The 14,440-nt window shown below is 39.9% G+C and overlaps 3 protein-coding genes across 3 annotated transcripts; 2 read left to right on the top strand and 1 right to left on the bottom strand.

Moving 5' to 3' along the window:
* The first annotated feature begins 3,632 nt into the window (after positions 1-3,632).
* LOC311021934 (UDP-glucuronosyltransferase-like) lies at positions 3,633-7,245 on the top strand. Its single transcript, XM_084022877.1, has 5 exons — positions 3,633-4,583; positions 5,470-5,601; positions 5,886-5,973; positions 6,055-6,274; positions 6,744-7,245. Exons 1-5 carry the CDS (start codon positions 3,723-3,725, stop codon positions 7,024-7,026), a joined length of 1,584 nt encoding a protein of 527 aa, XP_083879003.1. The 5' UTR covers positions 3,633-3,722; the 3' UTR covers positions 7,027-7,245.
* Positions 7,246-9,679: 2,434 nt separating this feature from the next.
* On the top strand, positions 9,680-11,728 carry LOC311021724 (granzyme B(G,H)-like). The gene is made up of 5 exons (XM_084022480.1): positions 9,680-10,109; positions 10,344-10,491; positions 10,765-10,906; positions 11,164-11,421; positions 11,550-11,728. Exons 1-5 carry the CDS (start codon positions 10,058-10,060, stop codon positions 11,715-11,717), a joined length of 768 nt encoding a protein of 255 aa, XP_083878606.1. The 5' UTR covers positions 9,680-10,057; the 3' UTR covers positions 11,718-11,728.
* A 281-nt stretch (positions 11,729-12,009) lies between these two features.
* rabl3 (RAB, member of RAS oncogene family-like 3) lies at positions 12,010-14,329 on the bottom strand. Its single transcript, XM_084022481.1, has 8 exons — positions 14,249-14,329; positions 13,942-14,033; positions 13,248-13,377; positions 13,038-13,152; positions 12,767-12,917; positions 12,371-12,442; positions 12,226-12,264; positions 12,010-12,108 (listed from the first exon to the last, which is right to left on the bottom strand). The coding sequence occupies exons 1-8, from the start codon at positions 14,292-14,294 to the stop codon at positions 12,052-12,054; spliced, it is 702 nt and encodes a 233-aa protein (XP_083878607.1). The 5' UTR covers positions 14,295-14,329; the 3' UTR covers positions 12,010-12,051.
* Positions 14,330-14,440: the final 111 nt, after the last annotated feature.

Below are 14,440 nucleotides of genomic sequence, written 5' to 3' on the forward strand. Positions count from 1 at the left end.
GTGTGACTTTGGCTCCACCATGTGGCTGCAGCCCAACACCGCACCCTGCAGTGAGGAGGAGGAGGAGGAGGAGGAGGAGGAGGAGGAGGAGCAGGCGAAACGGTGTAAATCAGTTCATACTTCAGTTTACACCCTGCAGTTTAAATGATCAGATTTATGCTCCGCCCTGACGAGTCTCATCATCATAAACTCTTTCTTAAAATAATACAGTTTGATTTTAAAAAGCGTAAATGGCTGTGTGACAGAAGCAGTGAGTGTAGATGTGTGTTAGGGTCAGCGAGGCAAACAAAGGTGAAACACAAGAACAGCTAAATGTTGCTGACTGCAGCACTGAGGCAGTATCAAGTCAGTGTGAAGGTATCTCCTTACTTGTTGTCTCTTTTACACAATGATACTTCGGATTTATTGCAAAGACTCCCATCCTTTCTTTGGGAATAGTTACTGGGTGCAACTTTATATATATATATATATATATATATATATATATATATATATAAATCACCAACACATTTCAAATCTTTGGTATCGAATCTTTATTATGGAACATTTGCTCTCTTACTCATAGCCCGCACATCCAGATTTCATCCAGATCAGTTCATGTCTCCATCCATATCCCATGTTTATCAATCGACCACACAGATGTGTATACACATTATACAGGTTTGAGAAAAAACATTGCTTGAAATGAGTTATTTTGTGTAGTGTAGTTTTAAATTAGCTTAACTTACAACAGTGTGTACTGGCCACCTTTCAAAGGTAGAATTACAGAAAGGCGTTATGCACAGATCAACTCTAACGTCATTCAAATCTTTTTGAAAAATATCTACATGTCACTGCTTCAAATATCGCGGGACATTTAAGCAGCAAACATGTAGTAGTAGTATACAACTGAACTTTTGGCTTCTGAAATAACATACATACCTCTCCTCTACTTTCAGAGGATCCACTTCCTGTCTCCTGTTTCCCACCAGTATCTGTATGACCGGCCCCTAACTACTTCCATCTGTGTCTCATTAGCCCTTCCCTGTGCATTTAAACCCCCTTTACTCTGCTTGTTGTTTCCTGTTCCCCTGTGTGTTCCCCTGGCAGCCTTCTTTCTTTGGGTCAGTTTAGTGCTTTTGAACTTTTGCCTGTTTTTGTTTCTTGGACCCCATTTTGCCTGACCCATGTTTGAATCTGTATTTTTTGGTGAACAATGTCCCGTCTACCCAGTTTGTCAAGTAAAGACTTTTATGAAATGACTCAGTGTGTGTGTCAAGTCATGGGCCCGCTCTCAATGCCCACACGGATTCAAATCATCATGGGCTCACTCGGGGACTTTTTGGAGCTCTTTATGCCCACTTTCCGTAAGTCAGCATCGATGGTGACTTTGCCTGAGGGAATTACCCACAGTTCATAGCGTTGCGACTTGAAACAGGGGGTTACCAGGGGAAGTCCGGAGGAATGTAAAAAGAAAATGTAAACAAAGAGTGTGGCATATTACATTTACACAGAAGCATTAACATTAAATATTTAATATGGCATGTAAAAAAACTTTAAAGTTGGTTTTTACTTGTTTTTGTTTCATCAATGCAGCATGCCATGTCCAGTGCTGTCCCATTTGTGTTTATACCATTTGAAGCCCTCACAACCTCTCACACTTAACCATTTGACGTCAGTTAAGTCCCTTAGGGTTCAGAGTTTAAGGCTTTAGGGGGTCATGGTCTTGTGCCACCAGTCTTAACAGTCCCGCCCCAACTTCTTACTAAATCCCTCTACTGCTGACTTCACCAAAAAGATTAAAGCCATGATGGGAGATGGGTTTGCTTTTTTACAGCTATAGAGCAAATGTCACCACGGTGACATGCTGAGTATTTTCTTAAGGTGCACAAGCCATATGGCTTGTAGGGGGTTGGTTCCCACTTCCCCAGCATGACACTTAAGGTTCCCGTATGCTCAAAAAAACTAGTTTGTACAAGTTTGTTCCGTCCAGTGGCATCAGGCAAAAAGGGTTTTTCTGAACAGCCACGCCTGAAGGCGAAGGTGAAAAACCACGCTGTCACAGACAAGTCGTGGAAATGTTTAAAGAGGGATAACACTGCACGTTTTTGAACAATCTTCATCCAATTCATTGATGTTACATCCATTTGTGCAAATCCATTTGCACAATTAGCTGCGTGATGTGGATGGACTAGTTGCAAGTTATAGGAAATGTTGTAGCCCCCAATTCTGACTTTTAGACACCGTTCCACCGTCTGACAGCTCTTTAAGTTGAAGCATTCTCACACCTTTAAAAGATATCCATGCTGACCAAGTGAAATTAATTGTTACATCTCTTATGCTTCTGTTGGCAAACACCAAAACTGTATGAAGTGAGACAGACTCAGAACAGCTACTTCCTTAATCTGTGTACTGCCCCCTACAATGTCTGGACGTGTTCAAAAAGCAGTTTTTCAGTGTGGGGCCAAAATAATGAGAAAAGAACTGTCTTTCAAATGAAGCTGTCTTCATGGTGTCTATTATTCCTACATGAATAGATTGGCATTCAACTAATCTATATCTGAAGAAGTGTGTGTGTGTTTCCCTGACAGGACTCCACAGTTAACTATTTGCAGTGTGGAGGAATGAAAATGTAGTACATATCACACATATCACACATTCCAGGGTAAGATAAGTTGATCGTGTTTTTTTTTTTTCTGGATCCATAAAGCCTGGCATACTTTAGTCTCTTCATAATGGTTACTATATCTTAATGAGCTTATAACTAATTCAATTTGACAAACAGTGCAGCAATTAATCTTATCAATGGTTTCCTGTGGCAGAGCAAGTTGCAACCAAAGGTAACCCAAGAATAACATTGTTGGTTTGTTATCATCATCCCCCTCCAAAGAGGAGGGTGTTGGTTTCCTATTACAACCAGCTTTGCACGCCATCTGTCTTTTTACAATGGTTATGAAATACATGTGCGTGACTGGAGAGAGTGAAAAAAAAAAAACAAGCAAAATGAGGTCATACGCAATGGCCCATTAGGCACGCATGTGTATGTTTTTCAAGGGGAGGAGAGGAGGAGCGGCCAAAGTAAATAAATGATTTGGCTCTCATCAGTTGGCGGTACAAGCTGCAAACATTCATAGACACGCTGACTTGCAGTTCTTAGTTACTTAATACATAAGCATACAAATAGAAAGTGCCGTTAGTATGATGAATAGAATGAGGGAAATGCATTTTACTACTGATATCCCAAAAGAAGCTCAACTTATTTATGTAAACATATTTCATTTGTTGGATAGACATACTGTTTTACTGTGTTTATAATGCATAACTTCACATACCAGATACGGTAAAGGTTGCATTTTATACTATATATATATATATATATACTGTATATATATATATATATAAATATAACAATTCAAACACACACACACGTGCACACGTGCATGTATTGTGTAAATAAGTTTATCATTTACACATGTTGAATGTAAATGATTACAGCAAGACACGAAGAGGTTAAAACATAGCGTGAAAAGAAAAAAAAAGCAAAGTCACATAAGTGAATGATTAACACTGAGAATCTGGGAGTCCTGCTCTGTTTACAGTGGTTATATAAGAGCCCGCCTGCAAATGCAGATTCCTGCAGCATTGAGACACACACACTCGCACGCACACACATAAGGCTACCTCTAAACAGCTGCTACCACTAGCTCTTACAAGGAGCTGCCTTGCAGCACGGAATAGAAGCAATGAGAAGCGGGGTGTGGTTTCCTGCACTGGGGCTGGTGGCCTGGCTGTGCTGCCTCAGTCTGGGGCCCGTGGAAGGGGGGAAGGTTCTTGCTGTGCCTGTGGATGGGAGTCACTGGCTGAGCATGAAGATACTGGTGAAGGAGCTCATCAACAGGGGCCACGAGGTCTTGGTGGTGGTGCCTGAAACCAGCCTGTTGATTCGTGACTCCGAGAGCTACAAGACTGCCATCTACCAAGTGCCCTATACCAAAGCTGAACTGGACGTAGTATTCGAAGACCTGAAGGACGGAGTGTTTGTCAAGCCACCAGCCATCACAGATTTGTTCGTCAATATGCAGCGGTTGATTAACTTCACGTCGACGCAGACAGCAGCCTGCGAGAGTTTGCTGAACAACCAGCCTATCATGAGTCAGCTGAGGGAAGGGGGCTTCGATGTGGTGCTTACAGACCCCTTCCTTCCCTGCGGCTCCATCCTGGCTCATATCTTTTCCATTCCGGCGGTTTATTTTCTCCGTGGACTTCCATGTGAGATGGATTCAAAGGCTAACCAGTGCCCCATGCCTCCTTCCTACGTTCCCGTGGCTTTCTCTGGTAATACAGACATCATGACCTTCCCACAGAGGGTCAAAAACATGTTCATGGCTACTTTTGAGCTCTATGTGTGCAGGGTACTCTATGCCCACTTTGATGATTTGGTCAGCAGATATTTAGAAGAAAACATGACCTACAAGGACCTTCTTAGTCATGGCGCTGTCTGGCTTCTCAGATATGACTTTACTTTCGAATGGCCCAAACCTGTCTTGCCGAACATGTTTTTTATTGGAGGTATCAATTGTGCAAAGAAAGCTCCTCTGCCAGCGGTGAGTATTCAAAGAATGTATGTCAGAGTAACCAAACATGCAGCACATCTGGATTCACATGAAATTAATTGCATACGTTCTTTGTGTTGAGTCAGAAAGAAACACCAATCAATAGTTAAATATTAACAATGAATCAAATGACAATGTAAAATACACTCATATTGATGAGCCCATTCATTAGCAGACCCTGTAGCACATTTAATGTTGACCAAACGCTGCCTGATGTGCACATGGGCAGATGTTTGCCAAAGTAACTTAAGGTAAATAGTATGTACAGTATATGTGTTCAGATGTGGTTTATTTCTTGTGACCCCAAGTGGCTTTAAATGTCAGCAACTTTTCTAACTACAATTGTTTGTTTCTAAACTAACATTGCAAAAATAGGTGGGAAATATTTAGCAAATGTAAGATAAAAAGATTTAGGAAACAGAACAACTGAGTCAGAGTCGAGACAAGGACATTGTTTGCTTGTATTGTATTAGATACTTAATAACAAAGCACTTTACACACATACACATCATCAACACCAAGGATAAAAACACAATCAAGCCCTCAGGCTTAAAGTTATGCCACCTTTGAACTGGATACCAGGTGCTGAAAAATTTGTAATGATTGATTGAATTAACAACTGATTCAAGTTAGACAGTCGAAGCAAAGTGATACACAAATCAAATGGTTTCTTGACAAAAGCACAACTAAGATTCTGACATTATTTATGTTGATCTTTGCTGAATAAAACATTGATCTAATTCCCTTTAATATATTTGAAAAATAATGTATACATGGCTGCACCCTAAAATAAACAGTCGGTGCACTTGGGTCATGCCCACTAGATCTAAGTTATTAACACTTTTTTTTACTATGTTTGTGTCTTTCCCCCCTGCAGGAATTGGAGGAGTTTGTGGATGGCTCAGGAGACGATGGCTTCATCGTCTTTACCCTGGGCTCAATAGTGGCCGGCATGCCTGAGGAGAAGGCTAAACAGTTCTTTGATGCCTTTCGACAAATTCCTCAGCGGGTAACAATGACCATAATAGATTAAATCACTTTTCTTTTATGCAATCCAATCTAAATCAGCAAAGACAAAACACAGCATCAGGGAGGAACGGAGGTCAAGAAGAGTTTACACAGATTACCAATGACTTTTATTAAACTTTTATTTATTCTTTTCAAATAAAACACACATTCAGGATATATGTTAAAGCCCTAATCAGTTTGAACCATAGAACATCGTTCCCAGCACCTGCCTTGCATTTATTTTCTTTTTTTCCTTTTTTTAAAGAGGTGTGATTTCTGTTCCAGGTTGTGTGGAGATACAATGGAGCCGTACCTGAAAATTTACCCAAGAACGTGAGAATTATGAAGTGGTTACCACAGAATGATCTCCTAGGTATGTTTTAGTGTGTTTTTGAATCATACCATGCAAACTAATCAAAGTATGTTCTATAACAACTGTTTCTGTCTTCCTCAGCCCATCCTAAAGCTAAAGTCTTCATCACTCACGGAGGCACCCACGGAATCTACGAGGGCGTCTGTAATGCTGTACCCATGTTGATGTTTCCACTGTTTGGGGACCAGGGGAGCAACGCAGATCGCCTGGTAGCCCGCGGTGTTGCAGAGCAACTCCCAATTTATGCTATGACAACTGAAAGCCTGTTGGCTACACTTAATAAAATCCTCCACGACACAAGGTAAGACAAGTGGATGTCAATTAAAGAGAATATTCACCCGTTTCTATGTGGAAATCATGAAACTGACCATTAGGTAGGGATAGAAATGAACAAAAAATACAATTATATTCAGTGTTACTCATCACAGCAAATTGTGTTTTTGTACACGTCTTTAGTGTATTTCCTTCTTCATGAATCATCGAGAGAGCTGACTTTTCAAACAATTATGAATGAATTAATGAATGCCGATTTTTGCACAATATTACAGACTTTCTGTACTGATCCTACTCTGTAGATGATAAATCCACAAAGATAGTTTTTTTTCAGGGTGCACTTAACCTGTACTGATTAAACCTGGATGATCAATTTGCTGTTGCTCCAGTGCACTCTATCTTTAGATTGGCATTTTTCACATGTTATTGCACTATAAATATAGTGTAAATGTTTTTATATAAAATAGTAAAGATTTCAAAATTTGCCTTCTCCCCAGTTACAAAGAGAAGATGGTGACGCTGTCTCAGATACACCTGGACCGTCCTGTTGAGCCTTTGGACCTGGCTGCTTTCTGGACTGAGTTCGTCATGAGGCACAAAGGGGCCGCGCACTTAAGAGTAGCTGCACACGACTTAAACTGGATTCAGTACCACAGCCTGGACGTCATCGGCTTCCTTGTCCTCATTCTCCTCACAGTTCTGTGGTTGACACTCAAATGCTGCTTGTTCTGCACTCGCAAGTGTTGCGGAAAAGGGACGGCGAAGACAAAGCGGGAGTAGAGTTTCTAAGGCAACACTCTTTAAGCAATAAAGGTGCTGCAATGAAGTGAATAGTGGAGGTTGAAACACTGCACTGACGATACAAACAAGTCTACTGTACGTGTGTGTGTGTGTGTGTGTGTGTGTGTGTGTGTGTGTGTGTGTGTGTGTGTGTGTGTGTGTGTGTGTGCGTGTGTGTGTGTGTGTGTGTGTGTGTGTGTGTGTGTGTGTGTGTGTGTGTGTGTGTGTGCGTGTGTGTGTGTGTGCCAGCCATGTGGAACAGGCTACTGGCAATGGTTGATTCGAGCCATGCTCTGGAAAACAAACTTCCAAGCAAATAAAATATGTTACAAACCATGGTTGTGTTTTACTGGCTGCAGGAGCTCGCCTTGTTGATTGAGTGGGTGGAATTATTTATGAACATATATATAATTACTTTCTCCACCTGTTTAACTGAACAGTTGCCTGAATATTTCTTCTTTTCAATGTCTTTTGAGATTGTTCTCTGGAGCAAATACCTGCTGAGGTCAGCGTCTGCCAGTGAGCAGTAGTTTACAGGAACTCATCAGAGGGCAATCAGGGGCTGTTATTAAGGAAACAGCCGGCTGATGACTGTTATTTACAAGGAGTTGAACTTGTGACCTTTCAGTCAGTTTTATTTAAGCCTTCAGGCTGCTGTTAGATGGCTGTCAACCAAAGCTTTACAGATACATCATGTAACAGACAATTAACTATTGGATTCTGGGTAATGTTGGCTTTTATGAATGACCCGTTTGTTGGACTAAGTAGTTTGTTGACCTAAAGTAAAAGGAATCTCCCCATGAAAAGTAATTAAAAAAAAAAATCCCGTCATGGATGAATCTTAATTATGAAATATAGCCTGGGGGTGTTAGCAGAACACATGAAAATAAATTTTCTTGAATCTCATTTTGCTGGAAAATACCTTAAAGAAGCAGAAACTGCATAACATTCACTACTGCCACTTCTGCTTTTAACATCTTCAAATTCAAACTGAGTACACAAATATGACAGACTTACCAATGCTACGATTACGACGTTCAGTGAAATGTGAATGCCACTCCTCCTTCTGGCGCATCACATTTTGATTGGTGGCGAAGGTCAAAGGGCATATGATGAAGAGATACCCAACACACCATTTATGTACACGACCGCTAGACGGCACTAAACCTCAAAACGTGCCTATTGGTCGTAATAAGCTCCTTGAACAAATGGCCTATGTGGTCGTTTTTGTGTGGAGGACAGGCTGAAACCGTTGTGCAAAAAGGCTCAGCTCAGCCGAAGTCTTAGTTTGGATCCTGCTCTGTGGTCTGTGGTGAAACCATGCTACAGTTGCAGCTTTTGTTGTATGGCTTTCCCTTTCTACCTGCCTCGCAGAGGTTCTGGTCATGGAAACCACAGAATTGATACGTCTTCCTGAAGCTGTTTACTACAAACTGCCCACTGACAAGACTGTGGTGTGGAGTCCAAAAGTGGCTGAACAGTAAGCTGAATTTCTCACCGGTGTCAATATACATTTGTTCATACTGAATCTTTCTTTTTCATATAACTACATTTAACTATACTCTCATATTAAGTCTCATTTACTTGACACCAAAATGTCACCATTTGTTCCAACTCATTAAAACGCAAAGTAAAAGCAAATTAATTTGTGCCATATTACCTTTAGTTTGAAATAGATAAGAAGCTGATGAAATGAGGACTGACTGCCTGATCTCATCAATTATTCAATTGCAAATTCACATCAAAACGTGTATGGAAAATGTTCTGACGTACACCCTCAAATTGCAGGGAAATTCGATAAGGCCATCTGTCTCGTAAAAACAGCTCCACAAAACTGTGTAATACTTCATGACCAATCCTTGTCTGACATTACATAATACTGGAAACATTTATTACAAAACAGTTTGTGGGAGTGCCTTGTCTGCACTGACCCTGTAAACTCCCCTCCAAAAATAAAAACTGCAACATATAAAGCTAGACAAAAAGGTGAGCATTGGACAACAATCTGTTCCAGTATCATTTTAATATTGCTCCATTCAGGCCACCACAAAATGTTGCATATCTGGTCATAACCCACCATAGACCCTCCACTGCAACCTGTGCCATGCTGCTGTGCCGTGACAGGTTTATTGTGGTGGTCTGTAAGGTATTGCATGCCATCTACTGCTCTGCTTGTATGTACACAAGGATGTTTTCTAATTGCTGCTGACTATGAAGTAGTAGGTGTTTTTAAATGTGAGTTGACATTACTAGACCAAGTAAATCATACAACCTACAATCACTTGCTTGTTGTTGAAGGTTTAATGGGTTTAAACCAAGATTGACCTCTTCTCCCAGACGGCACACAATGCAAACACGGGAAGCAGACAAGTGCTTCGCTTGTCAGGTTTTTATAACCATAAAATCAATTGGCCGGGAAACTGTAAAAGGTGTAGAAATAACAGCATTATTTGTGTGTGTGTGTGTGTGTGTGTGTGTGTGTGTGTGTGTGTGTGTGTGTGTGTGTGTGTGTGAGATATGTGTGCGCATTGTGGTCGCCGCAGCCTTAATACAGTTTTCCACTCAACCATTTCCCATTTACCTCAGTGCTCTTCCTTTAGAATCAATGTAGCTTATGATTAAAAGAAGCAGGCAAGAATGACTTTATTTGTGCTAATCCACAGTCAGTATGGACGTTCATCATTTTTGATGCAAGAAATATCGTGTTCTCAGCACATCACTATTAAAACATTCCAAAGATGGCTTTCAAAACTGCATTATTGTTCTATAGAGGCACAAGGAGACATACAGGGTGTAACACAGTGAAGTGCTACATATTGAGATTATTGATGAATTAAGAATGTATTAACTCTTATGGCAAGTTGGCGGTTTTATCTGGTTTTGTAAAATGGTCGTACCCTTGTGCTGCAGTGAGAAAGGTGTGATTTGAACACCTGACCACAAAGTTTCCGTTGTGAGTTAGAAGGTTGTCTACATATGAGGGCAGGGGGAGCACGCCACACCACTGTTCAGCTCCGACTTCTGCACGACCATGACCCCCGCTTACTGCATTATATGTTTCTTTCAGCTGCTCTCCCTCACTGGTAAGACGCGATCTAATGCCTTTTGAATGTATTGCCGGTAGAGAAGTGACTATCTTTATAATAATAGCAGGTTTAAAGGATTATAGCTGATTTTTGAAGTAGCCTTTTAGATGCCTGGAAGGTTGGAATAATGCATTTTATTTTGCGGTTTACATTGCGTTATATAATAAAAATAATATTTTTTGTTTGTACTTTGTAATCTGTGTATTAATATACCTTCTTTTCTCATGTAAGGGGCTTCTGAGAGCGGCATCGTGGGTGGGAAGGTCACAAAGCCTCATTCCAGACCCTACATGGCATCGCTCCAGTTTCAGCGACAACATTCGTGTGGCGGGATACTTATTCGAGAGGACTTTGTTTTAACTGCAGCACACTGCAAAGAGTGAGTATATTATGCATCGATGAAGAATCATAGTGCCACATGAAAAGTAAAAAAAAAAGTTGTCACAATCAATTAACAGTTATTGCATCATGACAGTTAAGAATAATGTTAATGTTGTATCACAGATATAGCACATACATGTATATGTTTTTCATAGCCCGCAGTTGAGAAATACATTTTCTATCAGCGGTTCTTGATGATTGACCTATTAAACAAAGTTATTTGTATTTCTAAGTCATTGTACTTTTTGTTATTTGTACCCTTGTTTGTCAGAGATCAGCCCATGATGGTGGTACTTGGAGCACATGACATAAGCAAGAAAGAGAAAAGTCAGCAATGGATCGAAGTGGCCAAGTACCATCGACATCCGGAATACAAGGATTATGATTATGATTATGATATCATGTTGCTTGAGGTAAACTAAAACTGCGTAGAAGTTCATATCAAAAGTTTTGTGTTTAAATGTTTTCTGTAAAGTATCCGGTGCAATGTACTTGATGTCATCTCAGTTTCATTTTTCCTGTATAGAGTTCAAGTTGCACAAAGTGGTTTCACACATTTGCACTGAAGGATGTGGGGGGCGAATTGCGTTGCATTAAAAAAGCTCAGTGTTGCTGTACGAACACAAACACATATTAAAATGACAGATCGTTCAACTGTTCTCTTTCACAGTTAAAAAACAACGCCACACTGACGAGGTATGTGAAGGCCATCGGACTACCTAAGAACAATGGGAAAACCCCGGCCAACATCAACTGTGCCGTTGCTGGCTGGGGTCAAACTGCCAATAAGCCATTCTCAAACGTACTGAAGGAGGCCACGGAAAAGATGCAGTTCAGCTTCGAGTGCAAACATATATGGCAACAATACTTCAATATTGATCAGATGATATGCACCAAAGTTGACAAAAAGAAGGGAGGGGTTTGCAAGGTAATAAAACATTATTTGAAGAAAAGCAGCAAATAAGTAAAATGTTTTCTTTTTATTAATCAAAAACAATAATCACAAACAGCTTTTTTGCAGTCTACTTGATCAACTTTCTGTTTTCTTTTCATTAGGGCGATTCCGGTGGACCGCTTATCTGCAACAGCAAGCCTCAGGGTATAACAGTTTTTACAAAGAAAGATGATTGCAGTAATCAGAAATATCCCCATGTGTTCATGAAAGTCAATTTCTTCCTCCCCTGGATTAAGGAAGTGATGAAGCGTTCGGGGAATGTTGCATGAGCCAGTATTCTGAGGCCCCAAATGTTGTCCTTTCTCCATGTGCTTATTCAATAACATTGCAAACATTTTGAGAATTAATGGTATTTGAAAAAGTGATTCATGAAGCTGGTATATGTAAATGTTTTGATTGTACAACAAATATGGAATCAATCACTTTAACAAAAAATCTTGACTGTACATTAATAGCATGTGCCCTTTTCTATCATCTGATTAAAGCATTTGCTTAAAGCCTTTTATAAAATTCCAGTTCACGCTTTGTCAACTATATACACATTTATCTTTGCTCTACCAGGGCCAGACCACAACACAGACCACCGCTGTTGTGCTCAGTTTGTCAGTCATAGTGCAAACTTTTGAAGTTGAACCGCTTTCTCTCTGTGAAACCCGTCATCTGCAGAGAAAGTGAAAGGAATGTGTTGTTTTAAAAGTTCACCTTAAAATAAAATCCTCATCCTTATCAGTCACAACTGATTTCCTTTCATCAAAAGAAAAACAGAAATAAAGTCACCTGACTTGGATCTCTTGTGAAATATCTCTTCTCTATGACCTGTTAAAAGAAGGTTGAGAGGTTGAAATTCATCTATAATTTACCACACACACGACACAAACGCCACACACACACACACGCCACACACAGAACAAGGGTTTCTCACCTTGTCAAAGAACCTGCTAAGCTTCACTGCATTTGATGTGCCTGCAGCAAGGTATCTTGGGTTGGTGCAGTCCTGGAAAAAGAAAAGGAAAGAATTTTTTTTTACCCCTTTTTCAGGTGAACTCTCACAACTGTTTGTGTAGAACGTGTATGTGATTGTGGGTTATTTCAAATTGCTCTGATGGGATATGTGTCTTTGGATTGCCAATCAAGCATTTCAGCCTTATTTAAACGGTCTTGTTAAGTTTCAAACAATGATTTTGTGGAACATTTCTGTAACATAGATCCATTTGAATGCCACAAAGATGTAAATTCAATACAAAGAGGAAGCCAGAAATGTTACGAATTCCATTTGAAAAGGATCTCAGAGTTTGGAGGAATTAAAAAGTTGACCTACGAGATTGATCTCCTCTGCATTGAAGTCTTCAGACAGGAAGGCGGTTCGATTGAGGACTTCATTGCGTTTGTTCTCTGGGATCTGGTCAAACTTGGTGCCAATCAGCAGCAAAGGCACTGGGTTCTCTGCAAACTGCTCTCTGTCATAGTCACTGCAGGGAGAAAAGAAAATACCAACATCTTCACTCATAATAACTTTGACTGTGTCAGTGTGTATATATTTTCCACCCCCTGAAAAGAATAATGCAAAACCATGACACATGGCCACTTACCCATTTGACACAATGACTCCTGTTGGAGAAGAATCCCTGTTTAAAGCTTCTAGTGACCAGCGGTAGAGATTCTGAGAGGATTTCCTATTCGTTAAATCATGTACCAACATAATTCCTGAAAAAAGAGAAGAAAATGACAATTTAATAATAGCAGCCCTAATGATTTCAGATTTACTTAAATAATCATATAAAATATATATATATTTTTACCATTAACTGAATTGTAGAAGACAGCTCTGGTGCTTTTGATACTGCTGGCACTGCCAATAGATCCTCCGACATCCCAGAGTTCAATGTAGTAAGTTTTCTCCTCCGGGGTTCCCTCCTTATAGTCTTGGACCTGTAGTTGAATAGTTATTTTGACCCTTCAATTATTTTAGTCCTCTAAGCATCGGTAACATGCGAGAACTCTACTCATGTCTCATTTCCATAATTTAACATGAACGTTTTGAATCGCCAGGGGAGGGAATTAACTAAAAGTACTCAAATACTATTTTCATGTACTTGTACTTAATACATATTTACAGTTTCTACTACTTCATACTTCTACTCCACTACAATTAAGAGGCTACAATTATTTAAGTACTTCTAATATGATGCTCATACTTTTGTACTGAATATTTTCCGCATTGTAGCATGGCTAGGTTATACTTCCTCCACTGTGTATCATATAATTATATATAAGACTAATTATATATTAAGCATGTGTTTTCTATTCTGTGTAGGAAGTACCTGGCATTATTTCTTGGAGCCTGTATGGTTCCAACACTGCTGCTTTTACAAGCGTTGCTATTTTAAAATGTTGTTGTATGAAGTGTATATCTGAAGCGAATTAAAAAGTCCGGCAGCATCATTTTGGAGCAAATCAATCCCTTTTAGTAAATTGGGTGTTCGACCCACTTACCCGCACATCCACAGAGCAACCAACTGTCCATGATGGATTTCCTAACACCTGATTCTGACAGAGCAGATGAACCAAGGAAGACTTGCCCACACCTGCAAAAGACAATAAGTGTGTGCGGATGACTGACAACTCCATTGTAAAAGCATTTTACTTTACAACATACTTTTGGCAAGAGTCTGAGGTCCCATATTCACTTATTACAAGCGTTGAAACCCGGGTTATTTCACCCAGAACAAATAAATATATTTACAAATAAGTACACACGTTTATATTCAAGTCTGAATCGCGAAAATCATATTTAACTTACCGGAATCTCCTAAAACTAACACTTTAACCCTGTCAAGAGAAGCCATTTTTGGTGACAGCAGTGTCCCGGAAGAAAACAGCGGAAACCCCGCCCGTAGATATTATTTCTCTAATCTGATTGGTTCAAATATACTCTGACGAGTCAGAAAAAACGCAACGCTATTGGTCCAACTGCATGTCGATCAATATTCCT

This window comes from Eutrigla gurnardus (genome assembly GCF_963514095.1).
Source record: "Eutrigla gurnardus genome assembly, chromosome: 12".
NCBI lineage: Eukaryota > Metazoa > Chordata > Actinopteri > Perciformes > Triglidae > Eutrigla > Eutrigla gurnardus.